Below are 23,121 nucleotides of genomic sequence, written 5' to 3'. Positions count from 1 at the left end.
TTATGGGCAATGATTCTATCCGTTTCCTCCGGGTACTCCGATTTCTTCCCACAGTCCAAAGACATGCAGGTTAGGTGCATTGGCGATCCTTAATTGTCCCTAGTGTGTGCTTGGTGTGTGTGTGTGTGTGTGTGTGTGCCCTGCTGTGGGATGGCGCCCTGCCTGGGGTTTTTTCCCTGCCTTGCTCCCTGTGTTGGCTGGGATTGGCTCCAGCAGACCCCCGTGACCCTGTGTTTGGATATTGCGGGTGGATAATGGATGGATAGATGATTCTATCTCCATCCGTGTTGGTGATTTCTGATATTGCATTGCGAACTTGCTTGTGGATTTTTTGAGCTAAGATTTTATTAGCCTTATCTCCGTGTTCACAGTAATGATGTTGCAATTTAAAAGTGAATTTTTCTATTTCTTTTGTTATTAAAAGGTTGAGTTCTGATTGCAAAGCCCGTATTTTCAGAAAAACTGCCTCATTTGAAGACCTGGGGTGTTTTTGATCTATTCTGGTAATGTCACTGATTAACTCTAAGGTCTTCTTGGTTTCTGATTTATCTTTGTGGGAAAAAATGTGATAATCTGTCCTCTTAAAAATGCCTTCAGAATTTCCCAGAGTATTCCTGCAGAAACCTCTGAGGATACATTTGTTTCTAAAAAAACAATCAATTTGCTGGGATACCAATTCTGTACAGTTCTCATCAACTAATAACAGGACATTAAGACTCCAACTTCGAGATCAAAGCATTACACTTAAATCAGATTGAAGGTACCCTTTTTATTGGAAGTGCTACAGGATAAATGACTGTATATCTATACGTACAATTCAAATTATTGTACTAATAAGTTTTCAATTCAAAGCAATACAGCTTCCTGTTGCGCCATGTGCGCCAGATGGTCATGAAAGATAAGCACTACCATCCCGGGACACAAAGGGGCACTGTCACTGACCGTCTTGTCTGTTTTCCAACCACAGCACAGAGAAGACATCCAGTGATGGGAGCTGATATCCACCTCTTCCAATCCAATAACTTTTAGAGTAGAATGCTATGGGAAGGAGGTTTCTCATTTGGGTATGAGCAACCTACTGAGCTGAGCTCCAACCTAAAACCTGACAGCTGTTCAGAGCCTTATCACTTTAGCCAACAGCAGAAAACAGTTTAGTTCCATTTTGTGCCACTGTGTGCCTGTTATTTTGGTTGAATTAATTGTTTCACATAATGGGCTGACCCAGATGACACCCCAACATTTCAATTGGACTTGTGCATTTATCTCAGTTGATGACACTCTGCAATTGATTTTTGTAATCAATCTACAGCAGGAATGTTTAACTGATGAGCAATCATGTGTAGCATGTTCAGGAATATAGAGCTCCAGTAAGCTAATATTATCCCCAGTAAAAAAAAAAAACCAACTACAATTATTATTGCTATTATTATATTAGACGCACAGCTTGGACTCTGGAACCAATCTCCTTGAGAGGGGCTGGACTCTCTACCACTCTGGAGTTGCCCCGTGAGAGGCCGAGCAGGTGTGGGCATACTTATTGCCCCCACTGGAGCCTGTGCATTGGGGTTTACCCCGTGGACGAGGGTGGCCTCCCTCCTTCGGGTGGGGAAGGGTCCTGACTGTTGTTTGTGCGTATGCCAACAGCAGTTTGGAGTATCCACCCTTTTGGAGTCTCTGAGGGGTTGCTAGAGGGCATACCTTCTGGGATTCCCTCGCTTTGCTGGGAGACTTCAATGCTCACGTGGGCAATGACAGTGAGACCTGGAAGGGCGTGATTGGGAGGAATGGCCCCCCCGATCTGAACCCGAGCGGTGTTTTGTTATTGGACTTCTGTGCTCGCCACGGATTGTCCATAACGAACACCATGTTCAAGCATAAGGGTGTTCATATGTGCACTTGGCACCAGGACACCCTAGGCCTCAGGTCGATGATCGACTTTGTGGTCGTGTCGTCGGACTTGCGGCCATATGTCTTGGACACTCGGGTGAAGAGAGGGGCGGAGCTGTCAACTGATCACCACCTGGTGGTGAGTTGGCTTCGATGGTGGGGGAAGATGCCGGTCAGACCTGGTAGGCCCAAACGTGTTGTGAGGGTCTGCTGGGAACGGCTGGCAGAGTCCCTGTCAGAAGTAGCTTCAACTCCCACCTCCGCAGAACTTCAACCACGCCCCGAGGGAGGTGGGGACATTGAGTCCGAATGGGCCATGTTCCGTGCCTCTATTGTTGAGGCGGCTGACCGGAGCTGTGGCCGCAAGGTGGTTGGTGCCTTTCGTGGCGGCAATCCCCAACCCGCTGGTGGACACCGCGTGAGGGATGCCGTCAAGCTGAAGAAGGAGTCCTATAGGACTTTTTGTCCTGTGGGTCTCTGGAGGCAGCTGATAGGTACCGCAGGCCAAGCGAACGCTGCTTCGGTTGTTGCTGAGGCAAAACTCGGGCATGGGAGGAGTTTGGAGAGGCCATGGAGAACACTTTCGGACGGCTTCGAGGAGATTCTGGTCCACCGTCCGCGCCTCAGGAGGGGAAGCAGTGCAGTGTCAACACCGTATATAGTGGGATGGTGCGCTGCTGACCTCACTGACGCTAGGGTCGGTGGGAGGAGTACTTCAAGACCTCCTCAATCCCACTAACATGCCTTCCACGAGGAAGCAGAGCCTGGGGACTCTGAGGTGGGCTCTCCCATCTCTGGGACTGAAGTCACCGAGGTGGTCAAAACTCCTTGGTGGCAGGGCCCCGGGGTGGATGAGATACGCCGGAGTTCCTTAAGGCTCTGGATGTTGTAGGACTGTCTTGGTTGACACGCCTCTGCAACATCGCATGGACATCGGGACAGTGCCTCTGGATTGGCAGACCGGGGTGGTGGTCCCCTCTTTAAAAGGGGACCGGAGGGTGTGTTCCAACTATAGAGGGATCACACTCCTCAGCCTCCCTGGAAAAGTCTATTCGGGGTTCTGGAGAGGAGGGTCCGCCGGATAGTCAACCTCGGATTCAGGAGGAACAGTGTGGTTTTCGCCCTGGTCGCGAACAGTGGACCAGCTCTTCACCCTTAGCAGAGTCCTGAGGGTGCATGGGAGTTTGCCCGACCGGTCTACATGTGTTTTGTGGACTTGGAAAAGGCATTCACCGTGTCCCTCGGGAATCCTGTGGGGTGCTCCGGGAGTATGGGGTACCGGACCCCTGATAAGAGCTGTTCGGTCTCTGTACAACCGTGTCAGAGCTTGGTCCGCATTGCCGCAGTAAGTCGAGCCCGCTTCCAGTGAGAGTTGGACTCGCCAGGGCTGCCCTTTGTCACCATTCTGTTCATAACTTTTATGGACAGAATTTCTAGGCGCAGCCAGGGTGTTGAAGGGGTCCGTTTGGTGGACTCAGGATTGGGTCACTGCTTTTGCAGATGATGTTGTCCTGTTTGCTTCATCAGGCCGTGATCTTCAGCTCTCTGGATCGGTTCGCAGCTGAGTGTGAAGCGGCTGGGATGAGAATCAGCACCTCCAAATCCGAGAGCATGGTCCTCAGCCGGAAAAGGGTGGAGTGCCCTCTCAGGGTTGGGGGAGAGATCCTGCCCCAAGTGGAGGAGTTCAAGTATCTCGGGGTCTTGTTCACGAGTGAGGGAAGAATGGAGCGTGAGATCGACAGGCGGATCGGTGCGGCATCCGCAGTGATGCGGCTCTGCATCGGTCTGTCGTGGTGAAAAGGAGCTGAGCCGTAAGGCAAAGCTCTCAATTTACCAGTCGATCTACCTTCCTACCCTCACCTATGGTCATGAGCTATGGGTAGTGACCGAAAGAACGAGATCGCGAATACAAGCGGCTGAAATGAGTTTCCTCCGCAGGGTGTCTGGGCTTTCCCTTAAAGATAGGGTGAGAAGCTCAGTCATCCGGGAGGGGCTCAGAGTAGAGCCGCTGCTCCTCCGCATCGAGAGGAGTCAGATGAGGTGGCTCGGGCATCTGATCAGGATGCCTCCTGGACGGCTCCCTGGTGAGGTGTTCCGGCACGCCCAACCGGGAGGTGGCCCCGGGGAAGACCCAGGACACGCTGGAGGGACTATGTCTCCGGCTGGCCTGGGAACGCCTTTGGGATTCTCCCGAAGAGCTGGAAGAAGTGGCCGGGAGAGGGAAGTCTGGGCCTCTGCTTGCTGCTCCGCGACCCGACCTCGGATAAGCGGAAGAGAATGGATGGATGGATGGATTATTATATTAATGCTCATTTAATTACATTGTACATCTGATATATCCAGTTACCCAATAGCACTATAACTGAGGCCCGTTGTCTTTGGATATTTCCATGGCAAAGCCAATTAACATAGTTAGTGACCCTATAAATCTAGATTAACCTAAATTAGTAGACATTCATTGTCCAAATGTCTTATCTCTAAAAGCCACACGGTCCTTCTCTCTCCCTTGTTAGTTATTTTGGGGTCTGGTTAGACTTACCTTGTAAGCATCCTCTCAAGTCCTGTTTAAATATTGCTTTTGATCATGTATGCATTAATTCCTCTTAAAATAAAGTGAGTGTGTATACAAAACCCTTTCATTTAGATAAGTATGGACAAGTGTTGATTAAAAAAGCACATACTTACATATACTGTACATACCTTAGAATCTTGCATAAAGTTTAAGTATACACTTCAAATAATTTAGGAAATATAAAAGAAAGCAAAGATAAGCAATAAAAAAAAATCATAAACCGTATTACTTAACCATAAAATTCTCTAATATACCAAAACGCATTTACTTGGGAAATTGCTTGTTTTCTCCAGCCTTCTACCTGCTCTTAACTGAAAGTTCAATTTTCACAAACCTTTTTTAACATTTAGATGTAGGATTCTTTTAAAGCAATCTTATTCAATTTCCTGGAGCAGAATTGTAAGTGTATATAATAAGGCGCATCTGTCACAGTGTGGTCTACCAAAATTGGTTTAAATGCTCTCTTAAATGTCATCTTTTTGTAAATGCAGTATGATGACTGTTTCTCATTTTCATTCAAAAGTATTGTAATGTACTTACCCTCCACAGGAATTACAATGCAGTCAGTATGTCACACTATTTTAGAATCCCAGTTACGTTTTCCTCCTAAGACTGCTGTAATGGCCTGACTACCATTCATGGCTGCTTTTTTTTCTTTCGCTTCATAATTTTACTGAGCCGACTATGATTTTGGGATTTGGGAGGATACAAGAATATCCAGACAAAAACTCACACAGATATGGGGAAAATGTATAAACTCCATCAAGACAATGTGGGATCAGTGAAGCAGCTGTGTTTGTTCAGTGAACAAATGCATAGGCTTGTGCTACCTCACAAAAAAAATGCTCACGAAAAAGACACAAGCTTTTCAAATTCTGAAAGTAGTGGACACCAGATTATAAAGTTGTCACATTATAATTAATGCCAGTCTGCTAAAAAGGGCAATTAGAGTAGCACTTTAAAACAAAAAAGATGAATTTGCCAACATATACTGTTTATTGAGGAAGGAACGTTAAAAATGAAATGTGAGCTGCAATGAATTCCTGCAAAGGAATATTAAGGGCAGCTATCTTCAAAACACTTTCTAACATTTATGCATTTATAAATCATTGTTTAACAGAAACTGTACAGTGCCGATAAAAAGTATTTATCCCTTATCCCGTATTTGTTATACAACATTTAATCACAGTGGATTTAAAATTTGCCTTTTATGACATTTATGAACTGAAAAAAGGCTCTTTAATTTGAAAGAGAAAACAGATCGCTGCAAAGTCATCTATGTTAACGGCAAATATAAAACACAAACTAATTCATCACACAAGTATTCATGCCCTTCAAGTCAGTCACCTTTGGCAGCCATGACAGCCTTCAGTCTGTGTGCTCAGGTTTCTGTCAGTTTTGCACATCTGGACACTGACATTTCTCCCCATTCCTCTTTATATTACTGTTCATGCTCTACTAGGGTGGATGATGATCATGAATCCAGTCACAGATTCTCAATTGGATTGAATTCCAAATTCTGACTGGGCTACTTCATGCAATTAACATAGTTTTAAAGCCTTTCTTGTTGATAATGTGCAGTATTTAGTGTTTTGTCTAACGACTCATGTGGAAGACGAATGTTCTCTTCTCTCCCTTGTACTAATTCATGTCTGAGAAGTAAGCTTTACGAAACCAAGTAACAGCATGCTTTGTTTTAGCAAACAGAAAAATGTTTGTGCAAAGGACTCAAGGTCTGAGCATTCCACACATGAGTCTGCCTTATCACGTTTTCCCTTAGCTTACATCTGAACGCCATAACAAAAGGGGCCAAGAAATCAAGTTGCATAAGGGGCGTTGAAGGGGCTAAAGGTTTGTGTATAATAAATGTGTTGACTGTTACATTTTATAATGATATTAAATTACGCATTCTAGGGGTATAAAACTGGACCCCACCCACCAGACGGGGTTCAGAAGAGCCCTGACGCTGTCATGTATTTTTGATTGTCTGCTTTTTTGAAACTCTTCTCACCGTGACTCTGAAAATAAAGCTGCTTTATAACCGCACCTGCTGTCTGGTCTGAAACTGCGTCCACAGTTTTGGCGCCCAACGTGGGGCAGGAGACGGCAGACGGCTCCTCGTGCAGGATCGTCCAGAGGACCGTGGTGGAGCCGATTCCGCCGGATCGGGTCCAGCATCGGTAAATGTAGGATTGGCCTGCCTTCGGCGTTTCCTGCGTGGGGAGTCCCTGACCTCCTCCTAGCCGAAATGAGGCACGACTGGACGGGCATTTCCAGGCAGGTGGATGGAGTCACAGTGAGTAGATTGGGGGATTCCTGTTAGTTTGACTGGTGTGCTGGAAGTAATATGAATATAGAAGGAAAAGGAATAAAAAGCATATGCAAAATAAAGAATAAGAAAGCATACTGTATGGAAAATACATAGGAGGGCTTGGGACCCTACGGAAAACGGCACAGTGTGAATATTAGCTAGTCACCCCTGTGGAAAGGATTAGAAAGGGGCGAGTGGCACGCTCCTATAAATATTTGAGGAATGGGGGTGAAAGGGCGTATTTAGAGAATGTGTGTCTAAATAAACGGGAGGTCGAGTTTTCATCCGCTGTCTGGTCATACTCTTGTTTCAACGGGTTGCTAAGGTGACGGAGACAATACCCTGGCAGATTGACGCATACAAACCGTCTGATGAAGGGATCGGGTAAAACCTCCATATCCTGGACTCCACGGGCGTATTGATGTAGGATTCTGCTGATGCAAATAAACGGACACAAAGTCACCTGAAGCTGTAATCCGGGAATAGGAGCGGACGGCGGGTGGAACGGGTTTATCGAGGGCTGAGTCATTTTCTGCTGAGATCCTGCCACTCACTATGGGAAAAACAATCAGCAGCCAGTCAAACAGTCCCCCAAGAGTCCTAAAAAACCTAACGTTAGAAGGATTATTTTCGGGGATCGCCAGGCTCCTAGTGCGCTGTCGGGATCGAAAGGCGGGTCCCCTAGAAAGCTCATTGAAAAGAAGACAGGATTAGATTAAAAAGGGGGCATGTAGAAAGTGGAATAAGGACAGTGCAGGTAGATGGCCAGTGGAAGGAACCGGAGATATGAATGAGATACAGAATTAGAAAAATACTGTGCAGAAATACACAGGGTTGTTGTAATGGAGGTCCTTATCGGATGGATATTTATGACAGATGGGAATTGGTTATTAAAGACCGTACGTTGGAAGCGGCACAAAACGGAATGAGCTTTTAGTTGCTGAACTTAAGAATAGAAAGGTAAAAGAAGAGCTGCTTATAGCTTTACAGAAAGTGTCGGCTGATGTGGGACCCCAGTCTGAAGGAAGGAGGAGAAGGAGTGATAAAAAAAAAAACTTTTATATCCAGTGCTCTCTTCCCCAACACTTTACCCACAACCCCTTCCACTGCCACATTCACTCATTGCCCCAACGGCTCCTGTGGTTACCGATGCCCCAGTTACTGATGATTTCTTTGATGAACAATATCAATGCGACCCCTTCTCACTTACAGATCCTGATGATGAGACTGACGGCCACTTGTTAGGGGCTATGGGAGGCTCTTCTAACTTACACAAAAAGCCCTCCATTTCAGAACATACTAGAAGCAAAACCCTCAGAGATAAGTCCCCTGAAAACCTTACCCCGTTTAAGTCCCCTAAACCTTTAGCACCCACATTTTCATGCCCTTTAATTGAGGTTCCTAACCCCACACGATCCCACACTGCCCCAGAAAATGCTTACCCCACTACTGTAATGATACACCGTAACTGAGATATTCAAGAGCTGAAAGACGTAGTGTCCAATTGCCTGATCTTAAGGTAATCGGTGGGTTGAAGTTTGTGGAACAGGTGCGGCAACTAGACAACATATATAACCCAGTGCGGCTGTGGACCCAGGTGCTGCACAGAAAGATGGGCACTACTTGGGCTACTGTCAATCATGGGCAGCATAACGGAGTACAGTGGCAGTGGAATGAGGCATTGCCTCGTGGACAAAATAATGAGGGTCCTTTCCTTGCCCAATGGGAACCCGTGAAAACTGCAATAGCTGCAAAATATAAAAGGGCACCGACTGATACCTTATTTCAGCTGCCAAACAAAAGAAAGATGAGACAGTAGATGAATGGGCACACCGCATTCAGGACTTGTTGACAAACCATTCTGGCTTAGACAGCCCAGACGACCGTGCCAATGCAGCGGTTCCTCCTTTTCTGTCAGGACTCAGAAGTGATATTCAAAATAAAGTACGCGTCCTGTATTTGGATGGGAAAGTGCCACTTTTGATGAAGTTAAAAGACACGCGGAGCATGCTGAACGACAGACTAAACAAAAAAAAGAGTTAGTCACTCAGACCAAGTTAATCGCGGCACAAATGAATTATTATGCAGGTGGAGCTGCCTCAGGCAGGGGCGAGGACGTGAAAGACGTGGATTTTTCCGAGAACAGGGGCGGCCGGGGAGAGGTCGTGGATTTTTACTCCCTAATCCGAATTCTTCATCTACTCAGCCGCCTCCACCCTCAGATCAAGCACCTACACATCTTGCCTGTTACGATGGGACACTTCTGCCGCAATTGTCCACATCAGCTTCCTCCCCCGCCTTCCTTACCTGAACCTGAGGATGTTCCTTTCACGGGGACTACCAGCCACTCTCCATGCGGACACAGATCCTTTATTGACTTTGCTGGTGAATGGCACTGAAACTGCTTTTCTGGTCTGCCTCGAACGATACAGTGACTGTGCTTAGTGCTTCTGGACAACCACATGTTTTGCTGGTGTCTAAACCTCTTCGGTTCAGCTTCATTTCAGTGGTTCCACTTTGATGCACCGTTTTTGTTAAATCAGCTCTGCCCTGTTAATCTGTTAGGAAGGGATGATGACTAAGCTCTCCCTCTCTATTTCTCTAACCAAACGAGGGTTTCACTATTCTATTCCTAAATTCCTGTGCCAAACCTCCCCCCACACTAAGCCCTCTTTTGCAGCCTGGACCCTGAACATCTCCTCACACACTATTCTTCTAAAGCCCTACACTCTTTTCCTTCATGTCTTTTTCCCCACTTGCAAGTCCCCAACACCCTCCACTGCACTGCCCAGTACTTCCCTGCTGAAGTGGACACACCTTGGTTAGAATCTTTTCTCTCTCAGGTACTAGCCCAGAGACCCTTCATATCCCTTGCATTTTTTTCTCATGCAAACACAGCTGCTGCTGTCAGTGCACTTCACATATTCCCAAAGCGTTTTTCGGAGGTTTGGTTCCCCATGTTTTTCTTTAGCCAATTCTAGCACCGTTCACTGAGTTGAAATTGGGGATTGGGTGGAACAATGTCTCAATAGGACGGACTGGCTACATGTTGCTTCGGGTATCTTTGATACCTCAGATCATTTGATAACTAAAGTTTGTGCTTCAAAATGATTTTTTAGTACATCGTGCATTGTGCCGTCCTTCCCTTTCTGCTTTTTCATTGCAAACCATCTCTCCCTCTTGGCTTTCCTCACTTCCCGATGCACTTTGGTCCCAGGGGAAAAATGATTATGGAAGGATAGCACACTGTGAGCCACTGGTGATTTACCCAAAAATCATGCTTCCGCCCGCATCGCGCCCAGAATCCTCTGTCTCCAGCAGCAGAGGCTGGCATCTCCGCCGTACATTCCGATCTCGTGAAACGTGGAGCGATCATTCAAATTAAACACTCTCCAGTCAACTTCCCCATTTTACCTGTTTAAAAGGCTGACGGTTCATGGCGTTTTTGTTCAAGATCTTCGACAAGTTAATTCTGCAGTTTTTCCTAGGGCACCTATTGTTACTAATCCTTCCACTATTCTTTCTACGATACCCTCGGCCGCCTGTTATTTCTCTCTTATTGACTTTGCTAACGCTTATTGTTGTATTCCTTTGCACCCCGACTCTCAATTCTGGGATATATGAATGCAGTTCTTACACAATTCCATGGAGAAAAAACAAAGGCTTAGCCTATTTTTCGAGAAAAAATTGGATCCAGTGGCTGTGGGACATCCAACCTGTCTCAGAGCTGTAGCAGCCACAACAGAGGCAGTGCTAGCCAGTACAGATATGTGCTCATGAGCCCCCTAGTGGTAAAAGTGCCTCACGCATACACTCCATTTTAGTACAGGTTAAAACATCACATCTCATTACTGCTAGGGCAATACACTATCAAAATGTACTCTGTACGTTGTCAATGTTACCATAGAAAGGTGCTCCACCTTAAATCCAGCTACATTGCTTCCAACTGAAAATAAAGGGGAACCCCACAACTGTCATGATAAAATAACTAAGGTTATAAAACCTAGACCAGACCTACAGGAAACAACCAAATTTCTTCAAGTTTAAGCGCGCAGGCAGCTGAGTTGATAGCTCTCACCCGAGCTTGTCAGTTGTCAGAGGGAAAAATTGTAACTATCTATACTGATTCTAGATATGCTTTTGGAGTCTGCCATGATCATGGGGCATTATGGAAACTCAGGGATTCAAGACCAGTACTGGCAAGCCCATTCAGCATCAAAACTAAAAGAATCCCTCTTAGAGGCCATAACGAAACCATCAAAGCTAGCGATCATTAAATGTCAAGCTCACACAGGAAAACAGGATCCTGTCAGCAAAGGAAACAAATTAGCTGATCATTTTGCTAAACGGGCTGCGTATAGTAACACACCAATCTTTTTATTCCAACAGAGAAATGACCAGGACACTGATAATCAAATTATTTCTTTACAGAATGCAGCCACGGACACAGAGAAGAGAAAATGGTCCAAAGAAGGGTCCTCTCTGATGGAGTCTGGACCCATAAGCAAACTAACAAACCTTTCCTCCCAAAGCTTCTTTCCCAGGTATGGCAAAAATTGCCCATGGCCTAGACCATGCTGGAAAAGACGCCATGGTTTAAGATGTTGAAAAATATTGGGAAGCTGTAGGTTTCTCTACATATGCAGCGCAGTTCTGCAGGCGCTGTGCATTATGTCAAAAGTTTAATGTAGGAAAGGGCACCCAGGTAAGTCCCGCCATACACCTAACCTAATGGGTCCATTGAACACCTTCAAATGGACTTCATTGAATTAACACCATCAAAGGGGTACCGATACTGTTAAGTAATTGTTGATGTGTTCTCCTGATGGGTGGAAGCTTTCCCTTCCAAACATGCAGATGCCAAACCTGTGGCAAAAGCTTTGATAAAGGAAATCATTCCTAGATGGGGAATACCACAGAAATTACAAACTGATAATGGCACCCACTAAATTCCGTTATAAATGAATTAACCACCTGGCTCCAGATAAATGTGCATCATTATTGCAAATACCACCCCCAGAGTGGAGGTATTGTGGAACGATGCAATGGTACCTTGCAATCTAAATTGGCTAAAATCTGTGAGCAAACAAATTTAACTTGGCCTGATGCTCTGCCTCTGGCCTTGATGGGATTAAGGGAAGAACACATTGGCAGTTAGGGCTGTCGCCATTCAAATTCTGACCGGACGGCCCATGCCAGTCGGCATGGTCATAGGTAATGTTACACTGCATACTGTGGACAATGATCTTCTTTCCAGTCTTACAGGTCTCCGAGCTTCTCTGAAGGAAGTCCACGAGCAGGTGAATCAGGCCTGGAGAACTAGTCCTCCATCAAAGGACTCCCCGATTCCATTAGGAACCTGGATTCTGGCTAGAGATACTCGAAGGAAACATTGGCATCACCCTCGTGGAGAGGACCGTTCCAAGTTCTGCTGTCGACACCACACGCTGTTAAAGTTGAGGGACTGCCTGCTTGGATTCACATCTCACATTGCAAAAGATGGCACCCTTGATTGTGGTCCTACTATGTCTTTCCATCCCCTTGTCGACTGCTCTGGTCACCTTGACTTTTCCTTTCGGAATCACCACATCAGTTCAGGTGGATTTCTGTTCTATTATTGACTGTGGGACTGATCGACAAATCCAGTGGAACTGGTCTGACAAATATGTGTGTGTAACTGTTACAAACTCTGGATTCGAAGTAACTGTGACATGTGGGACTGGGTTTTGGCTAATACTGGAACTGATGACTGGGGTTTATCAACCCTATAAGGCCCAGAAGTATGGTCTGAAATATTGTTTTCTATTATAAAAGGACATGCCCCTCATGAATGTGCCAATACCATTGTAACCCTTTGATCATTACTCTGAAGAACCCTTCTTTACATGATTCAGGAACCTGTATTTTAGGGGCATGTGTATCTGGAATAGATCCTCTAGGGAGATTTCAAATTAAGGTTGAGAACCCTGTTACTAACACCTCCCATTTCCCCACACACACACCTCTCTCCTACCCCTGGTCCAAACCCGCCCCCTGTCAAGGTCATGAATATTTCCACCTCTTCTTCCACTTTTTCGATTGAAATTGGGTATGGGGATCAGAACCGTTGGCTGCAATGGGTATTATATTCAGCTAGACAAGTGAATCAATCTGATTGCTATGCATGTGCTATAGCTAGGCCACATTTGGCCACTGTCCCTTTTCCTCTTTCTAACATATCTGATCCTACTGGCCTTCCTTGCCTACTTGCCCTTTTTATCTCTTCCTCTATTCCAATCGACTCTAATTACATTACACTTTCCTTCTTTTCCCCTACTCTTCCCATGACTCCCCGATATTCCAGCCTGATGAAGGTATTTATACCTGTTTTTAGAAACCTCACTTCCTCTCGTGGCACAAATGTTGGTAATATCCCATCCTCTTTTGTTTCCAAACTTTTCCGATTAATTCTTCCTCTTTAGCTTCCAAATTATCAATTTTTCTGATTACTCAGAATACTGATATTTGGTGGATGTGCCATAGGTCTAAATTGCTTGACATCCTTCCACCTGACTGGACTGGCACTTCTGCTTTAATACAATTTGTTATGCCTTTCCGACTTTTCCCTTTAACTGCCTTCCATGTGTCACCATGTTTGGCCGACATCGTCAACCCCATTCTGTGGACCCTTCCCAGTTTTCCCTACATGGCCCTGGGGTGTATTTTGATTCCATTCGAGTCCCTCGTGGAGTCCCTGATAAGTTCAAGGCAAGGGACCAAGTTGCTGCCAATTTGAGTCTATTTTTCCTCAGGTTACTATAAACAAAAATGTAGATTGGATTAATTATCTCTATTACAATCAACAAAGATTCTTAAATTTTACTAAGAAGCTGTTGAAGGTATCCATGAGCAACTTGATAAAACATCCCTCATGACCTGGCAAAATCGATTGGCTTTAGATATGCTCTTGGCTGAGAAAGGAGGCGTTTGTGCTATGTTTGGTGATAATAATACAGCTCCTGATGGATCAATCACCCGTGCTTTAGCTGATTTGACATGAACTAGCTACTAATTCTGGCATTTCTAATCCTTGGGACAAATGGTTTATGTCCACTTTTGGGTCCTGGGGCCAATGGCTTAAATCAGTTTTCATCTCTCTTACGGTTGCTTTAATTGTTCTCCTGCTTGTAGCTTGCTGTATTGTTCCCTTGATAAGATACATTGTATCCAAGTATTTTACTGCCTCTATGGCAAAGGCTTATTTTTTACACAAAGAAAAAATGCTTCAGATCAGCACAGCCACCCCACACTCCTCCCCCACTCCACTCCATCCTCCTCTCCTACCCTTTCCTACTCAACTCTCCCTGATCAAATATTTTTTGTTTGCTAAAAAAGGGGGGAATGTGGAAGACGAATGTTCTCTTCTCTCCCTTGTACTAATTCATGTCTGAGAAGTAAGCTTTACGAAACCAAGTAACAGCATGCTTTGTTTTAGCAAACAGAAAAATGTTTGTGCAAAGGACTCAAGGTCTGAGCATTCCACACATGAGTCTGCCTTATCACGTTTTCCCTTAGCTTACATCTGAACGCCATAACAAAAGGGGCCAAGAAATCAAGTTGCATAAGGGGCGTTGTTGAAGGGGCTCAAGGATTGTGTATAATAAACGTGATGACTGTTACATTTTATAATGATATTAAATCACGCATTCTAGGGGTATAAAACTGGACCCCACCCAACAGACGGGGTTCAGAAGAGCCCTGACGCTGTCATGTATTTTTGATTGTCTGCTTTTTTGAAACTCTTCTCACCGTGACTCTGAAAAATAAAGCTGCTTTATAACCGCACCTGCTGTCTGGTCTGAAACCTTCGTCCACACCCAAAACTCAATTTTGACCTTCTATCTGCTGACTTTAGTCTACCAGTCTAGAGTTTACAATCAATTATTTTGTTTTATATTTGAAATTAATTTAGACTACTATGCGGAGATGTGTTTTCACTTTGACATCCCCTCATTCAGGGTTTGTACATTCCTTATGCCAAATACTGCTGAGACAGGCTTCAAAATTGAGCTTGACTAAGTTGGTCTGACAACATTATCTTACCTTATGTTTACTGTATCTGCATTAACAAAACAAGACAATGAAATAGCCTAAATTCAAGCTATCTTCATGTGTAGTACTCAGTCTTTAACTCATTTTACTAAGTTGCATGTTCTTAAGGTTAAGCATTCACTGGTGAAGTAGATATGATTCATGTCAGCCATTTGTAGTAATTTACTGTGTTACTGACTTGGGAAAATAGAAATAAACGACTGAATGGTAAGGCTCCTTTACATATCTGATAGTTTACTATTGCCTCCAAAGAGTTTTCATCACCCCACTCTGTTCCAACTTCTCTGGGGTAAACATCCCCGATCCCCAATAATTCAGAAACTTTATTTCAAACAGATTTTAATCTCAAACTAATCCTGCTGAGCCCAAATTCAAAACTGGCTTACCAACCACATCCAGGAATGTTAAGGTAACGATAAGATTTGCTGTCCAGTTGAAGCAGTTGGCAAAGGCAAATGCACGTCCTCGTACTGCTGCAGGGAATATCTCACTCAGCACTAACCATGTCACTAAACAGCAGAAAAGGGAGAAAAAGAGTACACCTTTTACAATGCAAAATGAATACAATGGAAAGCAGTCAGATAAAATAAAATATTCATTTTATGACAAAATTAGAAGGAAGCAAAATAAAAAAAACACATGAATGGTGCAAGAGAATTGGCTATTGTTACGAACCTACACCATACTATCTATTTTTAGCATCATTTATTTTAATTCGATCATTTAAAAGCCTGTACAGCAGCTGTCTTTTAAATGTTTTATGTGCAGCGTGACATGCAAATCACGCAGCATGGCACAAGCAACAGCTGGCTTAAAGGACAACTGCTGTACAGGCTTTTAAATGATCAATGTGCAGCACAACAAGCCGAACACACAGCTCGGGAACAGCATCAGCAAGCCAGCAGCTGATCTGTCTGCATCTCCTTAGCGTGCGTTCAGCCCCCCCTTCAGAGCATGCGAGTGGCAGAGACATGAAGAGGCTAGCATGAAGCGCGCTTGATTGCCGAGTTCTGGCTGCATTTCCAGGTGTGGTGAATATGTTGCCCATAAGGGCTCAGGAGTTCCAGCTGCAGCACCCCATGGTGGTGCCTGCAGGACCCAACAGGGCTGCACCCAACTCCAATTCCCATGGAGCCCTTCGGGAAACCGAGGCACCGCTCCAACCCAGGGGGAGGTATTGCACCATCCAGGGCTGCCTCCCCCCCTGAATATAGAGCATGGACCCAAGGCGTCTAGCACAATATATATATATCTATATATATATATATCTATATATATATATATATATCTATATATATATATATATATATATATATATATATATATATATATATATATATTATATATATAGTCAAACTCGGTTTTAACGAGCTTGGTTATAATGAAAAAATGTATTTTTGAAAGATATACCAGCTATTCGCATGTAAATTTGCTCTGTTATAACGAGTGAAATCTCATTTATTATGAACAACACTTGACCTCATCCTGGACTTTTGCGAGCCACTAACGAAATAAATTTCAATATGTAATAAATTTCTTATCTGATGCCTGGAACAATGTGATGACTGTTACCATACAGAATTGCTTCAGGAAATCAATATCTGATATTTTTGAAGAAGAGGATGAATTGCCGTTATCTACATGGGTTCGCCAAAACAATATTGAAATTAATAATGTAAATTATTACGACTATCAACACGTGGATGACGAATTGTTTACTAGCGGAATTCCTACCGAAAACGAAATCATAAACGCGTTGCTTCAAAAAGAAGACAACGATGAATATGACAAGAAGGAAGACGCAGCTGGCATATTGGATTTACCAGAATGCAGTTTATCAACATTGTTTGAAGACGAAAACGTCTGCAATAGATTGATGGCATTTTTTAAGGGACTGACACAAAAAAGCAAGTGTTGGATACATTAAGTGTTTAAAGAGGCAAACTGTGTGACTGTAGATTACAAAGTTTAAAACAAAAAAGTATTCTGGACTTTCTTAGAAAATGGTATATTGTACTTAATGTATGTTTTCATTATGGGATAAATGTTTTTTTTTTCAATAAATCACTATTACTTTAATGGACTGAGTTAGTTTTTGTCGAATTCGCATTTCCCGGTTATAGCGAATTCTGCTTATATTGAGCAAATAGTGTTGGTCCCATCAAACTCACTATAACCAAGTTTGACTGCATAAACATATATTTATACACACACACACACACACACACATATATATATATATACACACAAACAGACAAACTGATAGACAAGAAGCAATGTTACAGTTGAAATGCACTCTTTATTATGCAAAATGGATAAATAACACCAAACAAAGATGAAAAACTTGAAGACAGACTGAGTGTATTATAATTTTATTTTGTGACATGGCAGTGATGCAAAGCTCCCCAAACTTCTGACAAAACAAACACAGACACAAGTGCAAGAAAATAAAAAGCTTTTATTCAGTTGGAAACATTTTCCACCCGTTTCCCGCCAGCACCAAGCACAGCCCAAAAATATAGCACACAGCACTTCTACAACACATAGTCCTTTTTTATCTTCTCTTCTCTTTTTTCTTCTCCCCCTTCAGCTTTGTCCTTTTCCACCCAACTCTGCCTCTCGGAGTAGTGGTAGATGGCTCCTTTTATAGGGCACCCAGAATTGTTCCAGATGTCTGTTGATCTTCTATTTCAGCCAAAGATCAAACTGTATGATAGTCCAAGAAACCATAAACAACCCAAAAACTATAGCCCTGTGTCAACACAATACATTTTATAATTCATGGCTATAACACAAGAGGAGTGGCACAGTGGCGCAGTGGTAGCTCTGCTGCTTCGCAGTTAGGAGACCTGGGTTCGCTTCCCGGGTCCTCCCTGCGTGGAGTTTGCATGTTCTCCTTGTGTCTGCTTGGGTTTCCTCCAACAGTCCAAAGACACGCAGGTTAGGTGCATTGATGATCCTAAATTGTCCTTAGTGTGTGCTTGGTGTGTGTGTGCGTGCCCTGATGTGGGCTGGCGCTGTGCCCAGGGTTTGTTTCCTGCCTTGTGCCCTGTGTTGGCTGGGATTGGCCCCGTGCCCCTGTAGTTAGGATACAGCGGTTGGATAATGGATGAATGGATAACACAAGAAAAAATGAACAGGCATGTTCTTAACGGATGGATAGCCTGTAGAAGTCACTTGGGTTTGCAAAGCTATATATGAATAATGCCCTCAGTTTACGTCTCTAATAGCAGAAAAATATGGAACAGGCATGGCTTTCATGAATGGATAGTTTGTAGAAACCACATTCTGTCCAAATATAAGTGCCTGCATTTTCAAAACTGCATATGAATAATTCCCGCTGGTGAAATGCAACTTGCTTGTTGAAAAAACAAGACACCATATCTTCATAAGAACCTCATGCAAACAGTGAAGCATGTTTTAAGAGTGGTAATGAACTCACCTTTGTAGAAGAGCACTGCAGTGGAAAATGTGCGGTCATCTACCCAACAGCTAAATCTCGACTGAAATTGGACATGGCAATCTGATCCTAAGCATGTTAGTAAATCTACAAGTGAATGGCTGAAAAAGGAAGACATTGGGGTTTTGGAATTTTTAAGTCAAAGCTGTGGTGGAACCTCAAAGAAGCAAGACAGAAACAAGTGCCAGCAAACATTAATAAACTGAAGAAGTGCTAAGGGAATGGGACATAATTTCTCCAGGATGATGTAATAGTCTTATAGATCCATCCAGAAAACAATTACTGCTGTTAAAGGGGGCTTTACATGCAACTGCACCATAGGGTATACTCACCTTTTAACATTGTTTATGCTGGCTTAATTATTCTTTAATAAATATTGACACGGTAATCCTTGTAATCTGTGGTGTTTGTCTAATTTCAGGATTTATGGTGTAGATGATTGTATAATTATGCTCTGTAATTTAAAAACAACAAAACTGGAAGAGGGTGTACTTACTTTTTCACATGACCATTGTTACTGTAAAAGAGGAAGAAGTTTTTCCGTGTGTACTGTTTTGTGCTGGTTGCCCTTTCCATACTGTGGACACATTGAGTACTTCTAAGCTGTCTTTGCTGATATAAGGTTAAATGGCATAGTCTTAGTGAATACAGTAATCCCTCGCTATATCGCGCTTCGACTTTCGTGGCTTTACTCTATCGCGGATTTTATATGTAAGCATATCTAAATATATAACGCGGATTTTTCGCTGCTTCGCGGGTTTCTGCGGACAATGGGTCTTTTTACTTCCTGTACACGCTTTCTCAGTTGGTTTGCCTAGTTGATTTCATACAAGGGACGCTATTGGCGGATGGCTGAAAAGCTAACCAATCAGATCACGCAGTTAAGGTCCTGTGTGCTGATTGGCTCAGCGACGGAGCGCCAAATTCGATTCCGCAGCATTAACCAGGAAGTCTCATCTCACTCATTCAGCATCAACGTGTTTTGCTGTGTAAAGAGTTAACTTTTGTGTTCTTTTGTGTTTATCTTTGTGCATAGTCAAGCCCTTCATTATGGCTCCAAAATGATCTGCTCCTGCTACTGCTTCAGAGGCCGTGCCCATGCGCCAATGGAAGATGCGAACGATTGCCGAAAAGGTAAAAGTTTTGGATATGTTGAAGGAAGGGAAAGCTACACCAGTGTAGGACGCCATTACGGTATCAATGAGTCCACGATTCTTTTTATTTAAAAAGGAGGAAAAGAATATAAGATCTACGTCTGTAGTGTCCTTTTAACCAGGGTGCAAAACGAGTTGTAAGTGGATGTAATAAGGCAGTAGTCTGGATGGAATCTGCTTTAGGGATTTGGATTGAAGACTGCCAAAAGAAGAACAATGGCGGTGCTACACAGTCGCCTGAAGTGACTCCTTTAGATGGGCTGTAACGCTCTCCTTTGTTGTGCAGTAAAACTAAACTCATCGTTATTGGACAAGTCGTTGTGTTATTGTTGGTGAGTAACCATAATTAATTTTCTCGTACAGTACTTAGTACATGTACATACGTTTAGTGTCACTGTACACACATTTACTGTATACAATTTTTCTTGCATTGTACGCATTTATTGCTGATGGCCTGTCTATCGTAATGGTTGTAACATAATATGTAACATCTGTGACATCGGAGACACTCGATATCTTTAAAATAATATTTAGGTATTACTGTATATAAGCAGTGTGTTTACATACATAATTTTAATGAATCTTACCTAACATCTAACAGAATACAAAGGGTTTATGCTGTATAATTGTGTGGGGAATATTTATAAACAGTGTGGGAGAGTTTATAAGGGCTTAAAATATATAAAAATAACCATACAAACATATGGTTTCTACTTCACAGATTTTCACCTATCGCGGGGGGTTCTGGAATGAAACCCCCGCGATCGAGGAGGGATTACTGTATAGGTATGTTTCACAAAACAGGTTATGAAGCATGTAGAAACATGATCTTCCAACTGTCATGAATCAACAGAATTAAAAAGTAAAGATTTTGAAATGAGTAATAAATAAAAACAAAAAGCTGCATCTCAGGACTGCCAGCTACTTGGCATAGTGATGAAAATATCCACTGTTTGCCCACCTCAGGCTGCACAGCATTAACTGGAACAATGACCTGCTTACTAACTGAGCACCGAGACCTCATTATTAAATAAATGCAAATGACTGGAATGATACATGCTGCACACCGTTAACTCACTTCTGCAATGTAACCCATTCTGACCTGTCTGATTCACAGTACTTTTAAGTAACTCACTTTAATAAATTCATGTTAGTTTGCATTCCTTTTCTTAACATTACATTACCTTTTTTCTTATTTTTCTTATAAAGGTCATGTATGCAATGATTTGACTCAGATTTTTAACATGATAAGTTTAGTGATGGTGACCTTTACTGTAGTACATTTTGTAATTTGCATTGGAAATGAGCGACAAAGAAAGAAGGATGCCAATTCAGAATTGCTATTCCATCTAAAAATCATCAGGTCACTTTCTGAGCACACTTCAGTCCTGTCCGAGGGTTACTGGAGCACAAAGCTTGTCCTGGCAAAATTATCTGGATGTGCCAACAGTCCACGCACTCACTGACACATAAAAGGCCAGTGCAAAGTCACCAATTAACTTAACATGTATGTCTTGAGGGTGCCAGGCACAAGAAGAATGTGCACACTTCACTGGAGCAGTGACCATGCACAATTTGAACCCCGTCTCTTGGCTCTGTGAGGAGGCATCACCCTTACATAAATATCAGTGCCTTTCAAAATATGAGTCTGTTTAGCAGGAATATGGAGTCTCCTGAATTATGTCTGAAATGTATCTCTTATGACCCTTCTGATTTAAAAATCAGCTAAAACCTGCAAGGTTATTAATAAGATGAACCGAAATATATGTTTTATTAATTAAAAAAATGGAATACATTACCTCAGCCAGAGGTTGTGAAAAAGTGTAAAAAGGAAATTAATTTCCACGTCTTCGGCTTTGTCATTATTGTACGAGTAAGTAGCTCTGCAAAAAGCATTTCAATTCAACTCTTTATAGCATCTCCTGGGATATCTGCTGCTCAGTCAAAAACCTCTTATAAAGGATTGCTGTCATTTGGGTTAATGAAACTCCATGCAGCAATCAGCAAGTAATCACAAAAAAGTAATGCGTCTAATCTCAGTGAATCCTGGAGTGCAAAAAGTTATTCAGTCTCAGAGTCATAGATAAAAAATAACTTGTATTTCAGAATGACTTGTTACTCGTAATTTCAAAAATTCAGTTCATGCAAGACAAAGACAGAAGGTACATGGGAAGGCTAAATATTCAACTTGACTCTCCTTAAATAGCTAGACAACACAACTGTCTTGTCCTTTGCAACTTGGAGAAGAGGAAGTAGCTGGCTGATCTGGCGTAGCCTTATAAATCATCTGATATAGGAGCTGTCACTTTTAGGTATGTTAAAAACCTGCAGCCACTGCAGCCCTCCAGGACTGTGATTGAGGACCCATGGTCTATAATATGTCTACTTAATGCCCTCATTGCAATACAAAGTCAATGGACTGAAGCTGATAATACAGACTTTTCTTTTATATCTGCTCTGTGCTTTACTGACACGTGGCTGAATGACTCTATTCTGAGTGGAGAGCACTTTGAGTAGTGAGAAAAGCGATATATAAATGTAAATAATTATTATTATTATTTTACCATATGAGTTTTCCCCTGTAATTCTAGCCAATGTTTACATTTGCCCTTGCATTAATGCTCGTGCAGTGTAGTGGTGACTCGCTGATGTAATCACTGAGATTGAACAAGATAACACAAACTCACAAATCATTATTTTGGGTGATTTTTAACCTTGTCAATTTTAATCAGGTCCTTCCTAAACATCAACGACAAATAAAATGCCAGAGATTGAAATATTCTAGATTACTGCTATGCAGCTATTAAAGATGCCTATCATGCCTTCTCCTATGACCCCCATGGTAAGTCTGAACATTCTATGATTCCCCTTATTTCTACTTACAAATAAAAGCTGAAAACTGTAAAGTCAGTCAAAAGAACAGTTAAAAATTAGACCAGCCAGGCAACAGAGGAGCTTCAGGACTGCTTTGCCTGTACCAGCTGGAGTGCCTTCAAAACTGCCACTTCTGACATATACAAATACACTGATGTTGCAACTTCAAAGTCAAAAGTCAAAGTCAAAGTGAACTTTATTGTCATCTCAACCATATACAAGTATACAGATAAGACGAAATTGCGAAGCTCAGGGTCCACAGTGTAACAACATGATGTGCAAATAGTAAATTAAAAATAGAATAAAAATTTTACAATTTATAATTAAAACACAAACAAGACAAGACATTGTCATTTATTAGCTTTTGTGAAGATGTTTCTATTTCAACAAAAACAATTGTGATGTTTAGCAAAGATAAGCCTTGGTTCACCCCACAGCTCTGTGCCAGGATCTGGCAACCATGAGGAATATAGGAAAGCCAAGTATATCTTTGAGAAAGGGATCAAAGGTGCCAAAAGAGAGTACTCAGATATGCTGAAGGAACGATTGTCTGTAAAATGACAGGGTATCAGTCTGGAGGGGCCTTAAACAGGTCACTAACTACAAGAAACAAACATCAAACAGTTCTGCTGATCCCAGTCTGGCTAATCAGTTAAATCTCTTTATGTTTGCTTTGAAAGACAATAGAACATAAAGTAAATCTACCTGATGATCTCACTGTTACTACTCTATCCTCCTCTTCTTCTCAGCTTCCCCCTTCTGTCATCACTGC

At 42.8% G+C, this 23,121-nt stretch overlaps 1 protein-coding gene across 2 annotated transcripts in view; it reads right to left on the bottom strand.

Annotated features, from left to right (window-relative positions):
• Window positions 1–23,121, bottom strand: part of slc2a10 (solute carrier family 2 member 10) — a 108,890-nt gene that overhangs the window by 21,853 nt on the left and 63,916 nt on the right. For both annotated transcript variants that reach the window (XM_039735326.1, XM_039735327.1), the window contains exon 4: window positions 15,248–15,370. In XM_039735326.1, coding sequence (XP_039591260.1) covers window positions 15,248–15,370 — 123 coding nt within the window. The remainder of the gene's footprint in view (window positions 1–15,247; window positions 15,371–23,121) is intronic.

Source organism: Polypterus senegalus, chromosome 14, assembly GCF_016835505.1.
Source record: "Polypterus senegalus isolate Bchr_013 chromosome 14, ASM1683550v1, whole genome shotgun sequence".
Classification (NCBI taxonomy): Eukaryota; Metazoa; Chordata; class Cladistia; order Polypteriformes; family Polypteridae; genus Polypterus; species Polypterus senegalus.
Note: the sequence above shows the minus strand (reverse complement) of the source record. Positions and strands in the feature narration are given on the sequence as shown.